Source organism: Neomonachus schauinslandi, chromosome 7 (assembly GCF_002201575.2).
Source record: "Neomonachus schauinslandi chromosome 7, ASM220157v2, whole genome shotgun sequence".
In the NCBI taxonomy this organism is placed as follows: domain Eukaryota; kingdom Metazoa; phylum Chordata; class Mammalia; order Carnivora; family Phocidae; genus Neomonachus; species Neomonachus schauinslandi.
The window spans coordinates 139,380,769-139,397,901 of record NC_058409.1 but is presented as its reverse complement, the minus strand read 5'-3'; the positions used below and the strand labels follow the sequence as shown (position 1 = coordinate 139,397,901).

The following is a 17,133-nucleotide window of genomic DNA, read 5'->3' as shown; positions in this document are numbered from 1 at the left end:
TATGTACAAGAAGTAATCCTGCCCCAAATGCTTTTTCTTATCATCAGTAGTATTGAGCAGTATAAATGGTTGGGGCAGAGGTGATGCTGTTTGCAGTAGAGACCCAAAAATCAGAGGCCAGGTGAGATAGCTTTTTCTTTCTCTGATGTGAGGCCCTGAGCTGGTGTGGCAGCCCTTCATGGCATCATCAAGGACTCAGGCTCTGTTCTCTGTACTTTGTCTCCACTGCTTAAATGTTGTCTGCTTGGCTTGGTTCAGGATATGTCAAGACCATGGTAGCATTCCATCTAGCAGGAAGACAGTGGGGAAAGAGCATGGGGAAGGGCAGGAACTAGGAGTTGAACACAAGACTCCCCCATATGGCCTGAGCTTGGGTGGCCACAGAGGCAGCTTCTGTCTGGAGAAGAGGAGGAGAGAGGTAGTCGAGAGAGAACCAGCAGACCTTGCCCCAGATATCCCACCGCTTTGTGAAGCCTGGTCGCTGGAAGTCTGTGCCATGGGCCACTTCCGGGAAGAGTCGAACAGAATGAAAGCCACCCCATGGCCAGAGTATGACTGGTTCGCATGAAGAATTTTGCAAAGATAGGAGACCTCACCAAGGAAGGCCAGACCAGACACTTGAGGAAAGGCCAGGACTGCAGTGGAACGTCCAGGAGGAGTGTTCTGGGCTGAAGAGGCAGGACGCAGGCTGGGAGTAGGCAGTGGCCTGGGGGGAGGTCCATGCACCAGTCTGGACGGGGGAGGAGGTCTGTGTGATGGAATGCCATGAGTGCAGGCCGAGGAGAAGTAGGGATTCCATCAAATCTCAAATGCTGTGAGTGCCACCCTAAGGAGATGAAAGTTTAAAGCCATGAGGAACTGCTGCTTTTTGCATTTTTTTTTTCTTTTTTTTGAACAAGGGAAAACATGTGCAAAGTCCCGTTTTAGGAAGAATTCTCCTTTGTCAGATGGGATCAGTGCAGGGGAACTGGAGAGGGGCCCAGACAGGAAACTCTAATCTGAGATTTAATTGATGGGCAATGAACAAATGTTTAAATCGTCACAGTGTTGTCCTGTGCATCATGTTTTATTTTCTTTCAAACTGATTGTGCCTCCTTGTTTTTATGTTGTAGGGTTTGATGAAAATATTGAGTCTCAGGGAGAACTCATCCTGCAGGAATCCTTCCAAGTGTGGGACCCAAAAACCTTAATTCGAAAGGGTCGAGAACGGCATCTCTTCCTTTTTGAAATGTCCTTAGTATTTAGTAAAGAAGTGAAAGATTCCAGTGGCAGAAGCAAGTACCTTTATAAAAGCAAATTGTTTGTAAGTATAGACGTTCAGAATTGTAAATTTAAAGGTAACACACTTGCAGTCTTCTTGCAGGTAGAAAAGAATTACTATTGCTTTCAGTGTAACCTCCCAAACTGTCCTAAAATGTGGAGCTCTGGAATCAAAAAAGTTTTCATCCTCCACAGTAAGTATCTCTGGCGGTCTCGAGTCCACTAGAGGGAGCCCATGGGTTTTAGCTTCTCTAGACTTAGAAAACCTGCTTTTTCTAAATTCCATAGACTCTGAGGATGGGGAAACACTTTTCAAGTGAATTTAAATTTATCTCTTGTGTGCCCTAACCAACTTTACAAATAAATTGATCATATGAGACTACGATTAAGTTTTTGTATCATTCTAATTAATTTTTCTTTCACCAACATTGGAATATACGTTAAGCAGCCTTCCAGGGTGGCTCACTGTGGGCTCTTAATGATGAGGTGTGAATTTTTCTTTCAATAAAGATAAATGTGTAGAAAATAAATAAGTAAATTTGTGGTTCTTTACAATAACAAAATACGGTTATTAGAGAAAATATATACAAACAAAAATAGTTTTAAAGATCCACAGTCCCCCATCTGTACTAAGAACACTCACTAACCTTGAGTGCTGGGTGGATACTATGTTGCATTTGAATTCTTTTTTAACTTGTGAGTATACTTTCTGGCAAAAGAACATGCCTGATGCCTTTTTTCCCCCAAGAAGCAAGTCCAAGGAGTCTCTTTATAAAACCACATGTTGACTCTCAGAGAAGTCTCAGGCAGGTGTCCTCCTCAGGGTCTGCTGAATTTCTGTGTTCCCCTTGTGGGAGTATCTCGGGCTGTCAACACAGAACCTCTGGGCAGGGACAGGCAGGGGGAGGATTGGGAAAACTAATTAAAAATCATCAACAGAGAAAGAACAGAAAATGTAATGGAATTTGGTTTCTTCTTTACACAAGATATGGTGGATTGCTTATAAATATTGGTAGATATTTGGAATTTGGACAACATCTACATTATGTATTTTTATGGTATCCATATATTAATCAAGTTCCCAAAGTAATAAAATACTACCAATGTAGAAATCATCTTTAATAATAATCTGGAATTTGCAAGTTCAAACTAATGATTTTCATACCATTTTCTTTGGCTTATATCCTGTTTGAGATTGTCTTTTGGCTCACGGCCCACCTTACATCATTTTAGATCATATTGTAACTGGAAAGAAAAAATGGAGCATTGCTGGCTAGTAATTTCACTAGCTGGCTTTAATCTATCCTCAGAGACCAAGCTAGTCTGTTTTAGAAGCTGATACATCTTCATTTAATTTATCTTTTAAAAGTTAAGGTTCCCTCAGAGGCCACGATTATGAATCACTTCCTTTGCTGGAGGGGGGAGAACACACTAGGGGTGAACTTGACTGTGGGGGAGGGACTGAAGATGTTGACCTTCACCTACGCTCTTCCACGTGCTCCCATTACAACTGCACATGTCACAGAGAGAAATTTTGTCTTAGCCCTTAAAATTATTGGTGAAATACTGAAATTTAATGCTCTGGTGAACAAATCAGAAAAAAACAACTGTGAAGACATGATGTGCCTTCTGCGAAGCTACTTCATTCATGCTGAAAATGCATGGTCGCAGCTCCTTTGCAACTAAGATTCATTTTGTTGTTTATGAGTTGAAAATGGTCAACTCTTGATTTTCCAGATAACAGGATTTTTAGATATTTTGGTTTCCTTCCTCTGGATCTGGTTGACCCTCATCAGGATCTCCAGTAGAGGTACATAGAGGAAGTAAAAGGGATACAATCAATCATGGTGGCCTAAGAACAAAACTTTCTCATTTTTACTGAAATAAGATCTGAGGATTACCCATTAATGTAAACAAACTATGTTGTTATAACCTGGCATGACCACAAGTCACCAAAAACTGTTTTCTTGGTCTTTGTTCTGTATCTTGCTGGAATCTTACTGTCATCTAATTATGTAATTACCTTTTTATCCAGACCTCAGAGTTGGGTGTCACAGAACACGTTGAAGGAGATCCTTGCAAATTTGCACTGTGGGTGGGGAGGACGCCAACCTCAGATAATAAAATTGTCCTTAAGGTACGTTCATTTGAAGCTTGGGAATGTGCTGTGGGACAAGATTATCGTGGCTGTGTATGCTTTTTTTTTCCTGTTGTTGAAACATTGGTTTAAAAAAAGAAAAAAGAAACATATTGGTTTTAATATTATTTTATTTGTTCTTTTTGTGTTCTCTTGGGATTGGTGATTACCACAAAAAGAACAGTAGAATAAATTCAGTTTGGTACTCTAGTGGTAAAATGCCTTGAGGTAAACTTTTGCCTGTCTACTATAAAGGTCAAATGGAGAGAAATCTCTTTAAACTTCTCCCATTCTTGCCGTCTGAGAAAGAATTAGTCGATTCCATCAGAGATGCAGGAAGTTGAGGTACAGGAGGAAGGAGATGTGGATCAGCACCTCTCACCACACACTTCACCTAGTTTCCAATGGCAAATAGGCACCTGATGAACTTGTGAAGGCCTTGGGCCGTTTTAGGGCTGAATGTGCCAAGAGTCTTCATAGGGTCCCAGGCTCTTTGGCTTTCTGGTTAGGGGGCAGAGAAAAAAGGGAGATAATGATCAGTTATAGGGGTTGATAATGTTAGGATTTCAAGTGTTCAAAAACACTAAGGGTGCTTTTCGGGTATATGTATGTGTATGTATGTGTGTGTGTATATATACACACATGTATATATTTTATATATATAATATATATATAATATGTATGTATTGAGGTGGGGGAGGAATATATATGTTTGAATATTTGATTTGAACTTTGCTTTCATTATACCAGCCTCTCCTAGGAAAGACGCAGGGCTCTCAGTGTGTCTTGTGTACTCCCTCCTTCTGTGTTTGAGAAGATACAGATGGAACTGTCTTTTTTAGCTGCCTGGAAAGGCCATAAATGATTTCAGGATGTTTTGTGGAAGATGTCGCTGAACATTTGTAGAATATTGGGAGATGAGCCAAAAGCTTAATGGGACTCTGGTGTATGAACTTGCATGCCAGTGATTCTGTTTCGTACATTCCTTTTAATCTCTCACCAGTATTTCCAGCAACTATGAGTTCCTCATCGGTACCTCGCTCTTAAAGAATTTGTACTTTAGTGAAAGCCATTGTGTTTCTAAGATCTTTATTCCCATGGAAATGATGGATTGTTTTGTAATGAATATATGATTACCAACCAGTGTGTTCTTGTTAGTATTGGCATAAAGCCCTATAAAATATAAATTGCACTGATAGCTAAATATTAGATAACTGAACTTTCCTAAGCCATAAAATTTTAAAGTACACTCAAAACCATAAAACTTCCAACTCATAGTAAGTATTTATCCAGATTAGCTACAGTGACATGTCAAAGGGTGCATCTAAGAAATAGTGCCGGATATTTTAGCCAGATTTGGATGACTTTCATTTAGGACATAATAATATACTCATGATGCATTTGAAGAGTAAGACTTCCTATAGGCTTTATCAGATAAAAGCTTTCTAGGGGAATTTCAGGTAGTATTTCTCTGCCTTTCAAGGAGAAACTAAAGGAAATGATGTCCTCATTCATTTTAGCAATTGCTTTGTGGTGGTGGAGTTGGAGATGGAGGAGGTGGTGGTGGTGATGGGGGTAGTGGAGGAGGAAATGGAGGTGGAGATGGTGGTAGAGGTGGTGGTGGTGGTGGAGGTGGAGGTGATGATGGAGCTGGTACTAGTGATGGAAATGGAGCTGGGGGTGGACGTGGAGATGCCAGCTAAGATGGAGATGATGGTAGAGGCGATGACTGAGGTGGTGGTGATGGAGATGATGGTGGGGGTGATAGTAGAGGTGGTGGTGGAGGAGAGAGTGCTGCTGGTGGAGGTGGTGGTGGTTGAGATAGAGGTGATGGTGGTTGAGATGATGATGAGGGTGGTTGAGATGGAGGTGGTGGTGGTTGAGATGATGGTGGAAGTGCTTCAGGTGATGGTGGAGGTGGTTGAGGTGGTGGTGGAGGTGGTTGAGTTGATGGAGGTGGTTGAGGTGATGGTGGAGGTGGCTGAGATGGAGGTGGAGGTGGTTGAGATGGAGATGATGGTGGCAGGGGAGAAAGCGGTGCTGGTGGAGCTGATGATGGCAGAGGATGAGGTACTGGTGGTAATGACAATGATACTGATGGCCTGGTAGTTATAAAACAAAGCTGTGGTCTTTTTTATGTTGTCCTCTGGAAGGGAGAACTTGATTTCTAAATCCTTCCTTAAACAGACGGAGACTACCAAGAGTCCGAAACAAACTATTCCCATCTCTTAGACAAGTGGGACCTTTTATTCAGTATTTAGGTAGCTTACGTTTCTCTTACTGTTTCTGAAAAATTGGCACCTGTTTTCCTTGTTCAATTTCCTTAAGGTCAGGAGAATTCCTCTCCATAAATGCAATGATCACTTCACTCTATTAAATCATGAGAATTGCATTTATTCTGAACCATAGTAACAGTTTCCCTCAGTTGTCTCTAAACTCTGCCAAATGTTCTTTCTCAGATGCTTCTCTTGGTTTAACCTGAACGTTTGTATCAGGCATTTAAATGCCAATAGATCTGCAGTTTTCAAAGTTTTGCATCGTGAGACACCTTTCTTTCCTGCACGGACTCCCCTAGTCCCTGATCCCTGCCTCTGGCCCCAGAAGAACTTGGGTTACTGCTGTCCCAGTCTCAGGTTTGGGGACAGGAGGCTCCTTTTATCCTTCATTTAGTTCGCTGTTCCTAGCCCTAAGTGACTTTAAAGACACATCCTCCAGTTGAAACATTTTACGTAGGAAAAAGATTCTCAATTTTAATTTCCTTTCCCAACATGGGCCTTGACTTTCTGTTTTGGAAGACAAGGTGCACCATGAGAAAATGCTCCCTCTCGGTCAGGATCTCAGCTGTAATCCCTCTGATGACTGTTTCAGTCATTTACAGGGAATTATGCTTATGTCATAGGAGGTTGATGTTTTCCACAAGGAAATTAAAAACTGTTACTAAGGCCTAGAACATGCAAAAAGAAAGAAGAAACCTCCTCTGAGGCCAAGTGAAAGGAAAAAAATCTGGAAAGAGTGCTGCCTTATGTGTTCATTCAACAAATGCTTATTAAATATAAATATCTACTGTGTATCATTTTCAGAAAATGTTTCTCGAAAGTTGTAATGAAGTTGAGGTAAACCCACTGTCTGTAACTAGCAGTAGGTTAACCGGTTTATGCTACGGGTGTAACCAGAGGTAGGGGAAAGCAGAGCTTGGGAGGACGGGCTCTGTCTTCCACGTGGATGGTGTCCGTCCAGTGCCAGCCTGAGAATTCCAGCTGCTTCCCGTGCCCGCCGGGTGGCCTCGGGCACATTTCTGACACAAGGATAAGGGGGCCCTGACTCCATGGAGTGCTGTGGGAGTGAACACAGGGGCAGGTGGGGGCACAGTGGCATCTGCAGCTGTAGTTTCCAGAGTGCAGCGGATGAGGCAGCAAGATGTGGGCACAAGCGCAGGTGGCTGGGAACCGCTGACCACTGGTCTTTGCCGAAATAGCTTCAGAGACACTTGGGCTTGGGATTGGCTGCACTGTCACATTTACCCAGAGCTGCTTAAAAGGTTTGGGGGCTGGGGAATGATTGATTATTAAAATATTCAGAGATCTGGAGTAACATATATGCTATAAAATAAAAATGGTTTTGACTGAAAAATATTCAAAATGGCAAATTAAACATGGGATGTGGTTGCTGTAAAGTTATTTTGAAAATGGGAAACAAGGAATGTGGGAGACCTGAGTATGGTTAGTGCGGGTTCTGGAAAGGGCTGCTTCTGTATCCTGACTGACTCTCACGCCTCGTTAAGGCTTCCAGTATAGAAAACAAGCAGGACTGGATAAAGCACATCCGTGAAGTAATACAGGAAAGGACTATTCACCTGAAGGGAGCCCTGAAGGAGCCCATTCACATCCCCAAGACGGCGCCAGCCACGAGGCAGAAGGGAAGGAGGTAAGTGCTGGGGATTTGGGAGGAGGTTTGTTTATTTAGTAGGGAGGGAACAAGGCACTGTTAACTTACTGTTTTTCAAAGATCATTTTTCTTAAATATTTTGAGGACTATTTTTTTAATACAGTTTATAAATAACATCATTCTTAGCAGTGAAATTGCTTTGTCAAGACGGGAACCTCCTTCGGCTTAAAGTAAATGAAGTATGCACATCCCTTTCTGTTGCCCTTTCTCATTGCAAGTGTGAGTCTGGACGCATATATAGGTCGTGCATGGGACCGGGACAAGCTGTATCATATCTTAGACGTTCATGTTTCTCGTTTCTGAGCTGGAAATTACCACAACTGTGTCTTCCCACTGTGCGCGTACACAGAGGACACACGTTGGATACGCCGCCCGGCGCGCAACAGGCAGCCACCGCATAGCCAAGAGTGGCCTCCTGTCCCCGCTCACGCTATGCTGGTTGGGCAGCGTCACGCAGACGGATTTGCGCCTCTTTGAACAAACCGGCCTCCAGCGGCCGACAGGGGCTCTCCACTCGTCTTGAGAAATCCGGCAGGGTCAGGAATGAACAGTTTGTTTGCTTCTTCAGGGATGGAGAGGACCTGGATAGCCAGGGCGATGGGAGCAGCCAGCCGGACACAATTTCCATCGCCTCACGGACGTCTCAGAACACACTGGACAGTGATAAGGTGAGCTGTAACCAGCACTTTCTTTGGCGGGGCGGGGGGGGTGGTAATAGCTAGTCTTGGATCCGATAAGAAGCAGCCTGTTTCTATCTATAAATGACAGTTTGTCACCAACATTTCCAAACAGTCGCTATGTGCTGAGTGGTGCCAGAAGCAGAGCAAGGACAGAAAGGTGGGGGTGTCAGGGGTAAAGTCTGAGGATTCAGGAAAAATTGCCTGCCCTTCCCAGTGTCATTACAGGGTTTTCTCTCAGGGTGTTCTAGGGCAGGTGTTTAAGCTTTGTAATTTTACATGAAGCAGAAGAACCAGTTATTTTAGGTTAAATGCTTCAGGGAGCCCCGATGCGAAAAGTGGAGCTACTGTGATTCGGCAGGGGCGCCGGCATCCTCAGGTGGGCCCTGCGGCTCCGCCTCAGAACACAGGTGCAGCAGGACGCAGGAAACGCTATCAGAAAACAGCCGAGGGGTAGAGTATCTCATGATCTGTCCTGATGGAATCCCAAAACCAACAAAAGAAATCGATGGGAGAATTGGGAATCCAGGCTAAGGTGAGGCACAGATCACCAGAGTCATCTGTAAAAGCCAGTGGGGGGACGTTCACGTCAGCTAAATAAGTCTTCCGTTCCCGCTGAGGTGAGCACGTGTCCTGTTTCTAAACTGCTAGACCAAATTCTCCAAAAAGATTATTTGATAGTAAATAGGGGTTTTACTTAGTGTGCCAGCAGTTCAGAATTCCTGCGTTTCCCACTGTGTGATGCAGGCTGTACTTATGTGAGACATTCGTCCCGATGGGGGAACGCGGGAGTCCGTTCTTTGCCCGGTGTTTGCACAGCCCCTCGTTTGTAGCCGGGAAGTGTCCTGACTTCACCGTCCTTTGGAAGCGACTGCTGACCTAGGAGAGGGTCCAGTATCAGGGACTGTTTCCGATGGCAAGTCCCAGTGGCCCAGATGGGGGGCTTTTTCTCACGCGATTTTGCAGAGGATTCATGGCGTGTAATGCAGTTTCCAAGAGAGAAGTAAGTGCGTTTAAAAGTATTGCTCCCCTACAACGATTTCTTTTTCAAAATCCTCCGGGTTTGAGTCATTTGTTTTTTTCTATTCAATTTTTTGAGTTCACTAAGCTGTGAGTCCTGGAACTTAGAATGGTCGGAGCAATAGGGTGGGGAAGAAAAACAGCGTCTCATTTTATTTTGTTCAGAGCCCAGTGGCAAATATGTCTTGCCGGTGGTAGTAATGAGGACGAAGAGAGATGAGACGTCAGGCATCTGGTGTGCAATAGCAGTGTCTGCTGCAGCCCCCCCCCCATAGCCATTTAGTTAAGAAAATAAAGCTTGAACTTGGAAACATTTCGTTAGAGTAATTCTGACTGTTTTCTTTAAAAAAAATCGAGGTGCCTGAGTTCTCTCAGCAGTCCGTTTACGCAAGACTCCCACCTGAAGGAAATAACAGTAGCTCAGGTTGAGGGGAGCGGCCACCTTCCTTCACCCCTCACAGACTCGCCGGTGAGCATCCCCACTCTGACCATCGATCGGCCCATCAGCTAACAAGTGCACGTTCTTCCGGATACACTCTTCATGGATCTGGTCTGGGCTTACTCTAGAAATGAGTTTTAAAGTTTACTTTCTAGAAATAAGGTGTTCGAATGAAGTTGCCAAACAGATAAATACATGTAAAAGGTTTTGCCTTTTGAAACGTATGTTAAGACTTTCCTGGAGGTTGGTCCAAAAAGAAAGGGTGACTGTTTTTTCAGGTGGTATATGTGTAAATGGGTGGGTGTCAGTGGTGGTTTGGAAATGCCCCCTGTGTCTGGTAAGGGGCTCTGACTCCTGTTCCCACTCAGATGGAGTTGGTCTGCTGCGTGCTGTGCTTTCTGGCCTGTGGAGTATTTCTGCACTCGTACTCTGTCCGAGCCCTCATCCCCTGAGGTGTGCCTGACTGCAGTTCACAGAAATAAGGCTCTATCCTGGAGTTAGGAAGAGTGTAACTAGTTGTGCTTCGGATCTGTTGTAGTATGATAGGCTTATGTGAACTTGGACTCAGGCCTGCACGAGTCCTATAGAAAAATGAGGCATTATCCTAAAGCTAGCATGATAGCAAATTCTGTTTGTCCCCAGTGAGAGAGGAGGAATGAATCACTACCAGAAAAGTATAGGTTTGCAGGAATTAACCATCTTACCCTGGGAGTCTACCAGGGTGTTAGGCTTTTTAAAGAACTATCTATTGAATCTTCTACCTGTGGAGGTAATTCACCATTTTCTGCTTCCCTCATCTAGTGCATGATCTCTAAACTTCAGTGTGTAGCTCAGAACTCCCTGAGGACCACTTCTGCAGATACAGCCCCTCCACCCGCGCTGTACAGAGGCTCTCTCGCCGGCAGCTCCCAGCCTGACGTTCCCGTGATTCCTAGCCATCTGGAAGTAATGACACTCCAGAACTCGTTTTTTAAGTGGACCTGGCATGTATTTCCTTAAAGATCCCTCACTGAGATCATAGGTGCTTGATAAGCTCAAAAGTACCAAAAAGGGATGAACTGTCTTCCTAAGACCGTAGAACTGCAGCTAGTTACCTTCTTCAGTTCTTGGGGTCTGTATTTAGGATGACAATAAATAGCATGTGGTATTTCATGATGATAACTCAAAATTCTGGAGTTTGGAGAGGACATTCCCATTTGGCCTTATGTGAGAGAAAGGATGTGTTTGCTACCACATGAATGCCAGTATGTCTGTGTTCTCTGCTTCCGGAGGGTTCTCCTGTTGCTTTCTCCCCGTTTTATACTTCTAGTAGGTATTTCAGGGTTGTAGATGAGTCAGGAAAATACATTTTGAAAATTAGGCAACTGCATCCTTTTTCGAGTCAGCTTGTAAAACGCACTGTTTGACTGAACTAGGCTTAGCCAGAAAACCCCCTTCTCTCTGATGGCAGTAACTTTTCTTGTCTCAGGGTTCTTTCCACCCCGCATATTTCAGGTTTAAGCAGCCTCTGATGACACAGGCAGATAGATCTGGCGAGGGAAATTACTTTACCATATTCTGCCTGTTGGACTTAATACATGATGCCTGGTTATGAGTTAGTTGTTATCAAGGACTTTGGTTTCATTTCAGAAACTGGGTGGGGGGATGTTTTTGACTCGGCCTCTTGGAGAATTTGTAAGGAAAAGTTATCTGCCCAGTGCTGTAGTAATTCTCGATGAGGCACATAGGATGTTTCTGGAAGAGTGTTGAGGAGGGGCTCCTGGAGACGCCCTCTTTCCAGGGAGCACTGTTCGCAGAGCTGAGTAGGCATGTCACAGATACAAACCACATGCCTCATGAGCACATTTCTTTCTTTGAAAACATCAGGTTTAAAATATGCCATCTCCTTGTTCTAAAAGTAAGTTTAGCAGCGATTCTTGCCCATATTCATGGTACTTAACGCTGATAAAATGATCTTATGAAAATATAATTTGGATTCCAAAGAAATCAAATTGTTGCCAGATTCTTATCTCATTTGTCCTGAGCTTGTCTCCCTGAGGTAGGGAGGAGAATGCTGAGCCAGCCTTCAGGACACCGAGGAGATGAGGGAGGTCGGATGACCCTCACAGGGCCACCCAGCAGCGGAAAGCTAAAGCCAGGAACAAAATGTGGATTTAATTACCTGCTAGAGTCTAGACCTTATTATTTCACATTAGCGCTGGATATGGAGCTAAATATTTTACTGTATTAAAGAAGCATTTTTAACCTTTTCCCTTCTGTTTGCCTTATTAGTCTATGGTTCATTTTACGTAACAAAAACTTATAAAGAAAATAGAAAATACAGGAATCAAATATAGGCTACTCTAGAACAAAGCATCTTGGGGTCAGGATGAATCGCCAAAGCAAGATGAGGGGGCCTGTGGGCAAGCTGATCCAAGCCTTCGGGGGCCAGTGTGAGCTTTCTTTTACATCGAAGGTAAAGCAGTCCTTATTTTTACTGAATGAGAAATTCAACTGAGACTGATACTTGGCATGAACTGCCCTAAGCTTAAAATGTGAATATATGAATCCACATATTTAAGAGAGGAAGTGGTTTCAGTTACTCTTAATGAAGTCTATATAGCACTATATTGGGGATAGGAGATTTTATGTAGTTAAAAAGTCAACCAACTTTCTCTATGAAGTGACATTCTAACGACAGGAACTTGGATTTATGTAAATTGTAGTGTACACATTTTAAAATGGGGCCAAATTCACGTTTTTGAGAGCGGAAACCTGCGTTGAGCCTACTTAGGAAATACCACCTGCTTCCTTCCAGCCCCCCTTGCACACCTGGCACAGAGCAGCCCTGCCAGGAGCCACATGAACCCTGGTTCTGAGCTCCGCAGCTTGCCTTCCGAGCTCTCCTGCTGGCCGAAAGTGCTGGAGGCAAGAGGGTGCCTTGGCTCTTAGGAGGAGCTCAAGCTGTTGGCCTTGCCAGAGCTCTCAGTCTCCTAGGACCTCACGTAGGTGTGCCCCTGTGTGGGCATGACAGCGAGTGCTTTAATTCGGAAGCCTTTCTCTAGGACAGAGTTTTAGTCTCCCCAGACAGAGTACCCCAGACTTGCTCAGAGTGTGACAGAGTGGTTGCATCACATAGCAGATGCTTAGGAACAAGGAAGTGCTCGCCAGCCAGACCTCTGGGCTCTGCTCCTTAGCAGCCTTGGGCAGTTAGCTCACCTGTCTGTGCCTCAGTCTCCTCATCTGTAACTGGGGACGATACTTAACTACTCAGCTCATGGGGCTGTGAATATTGAAAATGTGTAATGTGCTGAGAACAGTGCCTAGCACGTACTGAGCACTTAATGAATATTAGCTATTGCTATGTCTTCATCGTTAAAAGTGCTGCCTTCTCCCTCATTCCTGGACTGTTGATATTCACTGCTAGCTGTTGCCGATCACTCTCTGTGTCGGCCTCTCTGTCCTCATATTTGCCCGCTCTTGACTGCAGTGGATTTGGAGCTGTGTTTGTTAGGAGCTAGAAGCTGCCCTAAGAATAAATTGCTCAGTGTTAGTGCCTGGACGTAAGCATTGTGGGGGCTCGACAGTAAACTACCCCATACTGAATGGGGGGGTCAATGAAGAAGAGGGGGGATTCCTGCTCAAAACATTTCCCACCCCCCCAACACACACTCATCTTTAACCCTACGGAATTAGCTGCATTGTGGCCACAGGCACATAAAAGGACTGCATGCTCTTCACAGATGTCACCCATCTTTGTCGATCACCCACTGTGGTCCAGCCCAGGACAGGTGCTTCAGCACAGGAATGAACAGGGAGACAAGGCCCCTGCCCCCACCAGCAGCCTGGGTGATGGAGCACACCTGGTGTTTGTTTCTTCCTTTTGCTAATCTTTGTTTTCAATTTTCCTTAGTGGCTGTGGTTTTTTGTAATTTTTGACAAGTTTTTTAAGTGCTTTCATAAAACCACAAAGTGGAATGTAGTCTTTGATAATTTTAGTTAATCAGAAAAACAGAATTGCCCACGCTAGAGAGCCTCAGTTCTTTTTCTTTTCCGTTTTTTTTTTCAGTAGGCTCCGTGCCTGGCATGGAGCCCAGTGTGGGGCCTGAACTCAGGACCCTGATGAGATCAAGACCCTGAGCTGAGATCAAGAGTCAGATGCTTAACCGACTGACCCACCCAGGCGCCCCAGAAAGCCTCAGTTCTTTTTTTTTTTTTTTAAAGATTTTTATTTATTTATTTGACAGAGAGAGACACAGTGAGAGAGGGAACACAAGCAGGGGGAGTGGGAGAGGGAGAAGCAGGCTTCCCTCAGAGCAGGGAGCCCGACGCGGGGCTCGATCCCAGGACCCTGGGATCATGACCTGAGCCGAAGGCAGACGCTTAACGACTGAGCCACCCAGGCGCCCCAGAAAGCCTCAGTTCTAAGAAAAGACAGATTTTTTCTTTTTAAATACAAAATTTGGGTAGAAATGTAACAAGAGTGTTTATTAAAATAGTGGTACACTGAAAAGTGCTTTTAATGTAAATTTTACAGTACTGATCAGTACAGTACTATTGAAGGTCATGACATAGTTTTGATTTGGACTTGAGGCTGGAGGTTTATTCTAGTTGTTCTTCCCTCTGGCGAGAAGCCCAGTCAGCTGGCTAACTGGCTGTCATTCCTTAGCTCTTTGCATTGGTGTCCCTCCATCAAAGACAAAGAGTCATTTCACGTTAACTTTTCTGGATGAAGGATGGTCTTGCTCACTCAGGAAACTCAGCAAACAGGTTTCTGTGGGTTAAAGTGTCTTACAAAGCTTCCTGTTTTCCAGGGCCAGATGACTTAAGGTAATGGTGGTGGTCAGCTGTCTACTTTCCAGCTCTTGCGCCTTTTTCAGCATGAACCCCCTGTGCTCGTTCATCCCCCCCCCCCCCCCGCCCCATGCCTGTTCAGCAGGTGCTAGCATTTCTCGTTCTAGTATGTGAGCGAGGGGAAATGAGATGTTGGCACAGGTCAGTGTCTGTGAAGCCTTGAAGCCTGATACATATCGCTGTCCTGTCTCCAGTTAGCCTGACTTTGTACATTTAAATTTGCCTTTTTAGTTGTGGCTTTTAAATTGGGTTTTTTTACATCTAATTTTTCATTCCACCTCATGTATATCAATCACACAGTCAAGGAGGCCTTGGTTCCAAGAATTATTTTCATATCAGAAAACGTGCGTGATTATTTTCATATCAGTGCGTGATCACGTCAGTAAAGAGTGAAGAATTAATGTCCCTGAATACCACACTCAGTATTTCTTTTCTGGATAAAATGTTGGGTATGGTAAGCTGCTGCTTTTGGAAAAAAAAGAAAAATTCTCTCACAGATTTCTTTTGCATGTGTGTATAGTAAAAACCATGTAAAATTTACCCTATTAACCATTTGTTCAGTTCTCACAGATTTCTTTCTGTACCCTCGATGTGTGAGAGCCCATGACAGTGGCCCTCCCTGAAACTCAGCAGCAGATTTTGGTGAAGGCTTCTCCCATGGACTTGGCGTCGGGGTCGGGGTGAGCGTGGGCTCTGTGGCCCAAGCCTCCGTGAAGTTGCGCAGTGAGAAGCCTGGGTGGGTGAGAGCCTGGGGTGGGATGCATTTCCTTGGGGAGCTCTCTGGCTGCCAGAGGTGGCCTCCCTCTTGGAAGCATTGCCGGTAACGGAGCTGTACTCTCTAATCCCCTGAACCAAGTAACCAGTCTTTGGTCCGCTCTGTGTGAAACCTCCACAAACCGCAAGACTCTTTTGTGAGGTTTCTGAATGACTGAACCGTACTGGGCTGTAGGATGGGACTGTTCACAGAGTTGATACACTTTGTTCTTTGGGGGAAAATGGCTTTTATTAGACCACAATGCCGCTTTCCTTTTGAATTGCTCTCAGAAAATTGGCCAGACACCCACCTGCAGTTGATCTTCGGTTCTTGAAGTAGAATCATTTGCAGCAGGGGCTGCATCGTCCACCATGGCCGTTGTGAAGAGCCTGCTCTTCCTCCAGCAGAACCTGCCCCACAGCTCACCTGGGAGTGCCGTCAGCTCTTTGCTGTCAAACTCTGTGTTCTTGCAACATCAGACTGCCTCGTTGTCATGCACCAGGGAGGGGATGCTCTGAGGAGTGGTGGGCTGAGAATTCCCCAGCCGTGGGGACTAAAACAGTTTAGTCACCACCATTAACTGGGTTCAGGCAAAGCAACAATATAATGTGGTTTCTCCAGAAAACATAAAAAGTAAAATTCTGTTTTGTGTGGTGAAGATTCAGCATGCCAGTGATCGGAGATGAGTATTTCATTCTTTTGGGTGAAAGCCCACAGCTTGTTCACATTCAGTCTTTCTGGAGAGAATTCAGGCAGAGGGACCCTGGTTTGATTCCGCTGATTGAGTCATTGGATCATTGGAGTTCCCCTGGGAGCCCTCTTCGAGGGACACAGGTGGTCTGGTCCTGCAGGAGGCATTTCATGGCTGGTTTCCATGGTCTGTGCGCTAAGGCCCGTTCACAGCCATGGTTTTTAGTCATCACAGTTGTTTTTTAAAGGAGAAAAGCAGAAAGATTGGGGGTGGGGGGGAAGGACTGTCTTCTGATGTGAATTTCACAAGAGTTAATAACGTGAGTCATGGAAACTGAGATTTTCATCAATTGCAATGCTAAACTATGTGCATGTGGTAAGGAGCCCCTGATGGAAGTCCATAAAACCCACAGAAGTGAACAAGGTCCTGTGTGAAAATGTTCTCGAGGTACGCTTGGAAGGGAGAAGTGAGTTGTAAACTAGATCAGTGGAATGGTAACTCAGCACGGTAATGACATTGGGTCACTGGTGATGGAAGTAGCATTGAAAACAGATACAGTCTCGGTCACACTTCATGACGGCTGTTATCTGAACCTTTTCTCCTTAGGAATTCAGTTCTTAAAAGGCAGTAATGATTTGCATTGCTTCCCCAAAATAGTTACTTTAAGTCTTTTATTTTTCAAAGTTTTTTTTTTAAGTTAGCAAGCCGGTTTTAAAGGCGGGTTTTGTAGTGAGTTTAAAATACTCAGGTGTGAACATTGAGACAGAAATCCGCAGGACTTCTGTGCCGTAGAAGACAGGCTTTTAGTCCTCTCCTTAAAGATTTGTGAAGGAGATTCTCATGGCAAAGCCAAGCAGATACGAGGTGTTGTGACGATAAGTTTAGCACTGTTTGAAAACAGATTCTCATACCAGATTCTGTTAGTAAGTTCTCCAAAGTCTTTGAAAAAGAATTTTAACTCAGTATGAGATTCTTTGTCAGAACAGCCTGGATTTTTATTTCTTATGCTCGGTCAAGTCCACAGATGTTTCCAATAGTTTCTGATTACTCTGTAAGGGGCTAAGGCATCAGTGCCGGAAATAAAGTCGAGCTTAACGCTCCGCTTCTTCTTGGGCAGCCCCTTTCTCTCCTTCCCACCCTTCCCCCACCCGCAGAATGCACCACGTGGCTTTGAGCAGTCTGAGAAATTAATAAAACGCTCAAGAATGAAGCCAGCAAAGGGCTGGTGATGAGATAATGGGTCTTGGAGTTGTGCTTCCCAGGGCTGGGGGTGGAGAAACGTCCAGGCGGCGTGAGGGGCTGGTGGCTTGGGGCTCCGGGAAGGGGGCGACGCGCTGCGCACCCACATGCACAGGCAGGTCGCTGGTGGCCGTGGGA

General features: G+C 44.7%; 1 protein-coding gene across 1 annotated transcript in view; it reads left to right on the top strand.

The window, feature by feature from the left end:
* Positions 1–17,133, top strand: part of TRIO (trio Rho guanine nucleotide exchange factor) — a 224,096-nt gene that overhangs the window by 126,334 nt on the left and 80,629 nt on the right. The window contains exons 30-33 of the mRNA XM_044916685.1: positions 1,113–1,303; positions 3,296–3,397; positions 7,179–7,321; positions 7,911–8,010. Of these exons, the coding sequence (XP_044772620.1) occupies positions 1,113–1,303; positions 3,296–3,397; positions 7,179–7,321; positions 7,911–8,010 (536 nt within the window). The remainder of the gene's footprint in view (positions 1–1,112; positions 1,304–3,295; positions 3,398–7,178; positions 7,322–7,910; positions 8,011–17,133) is intronic.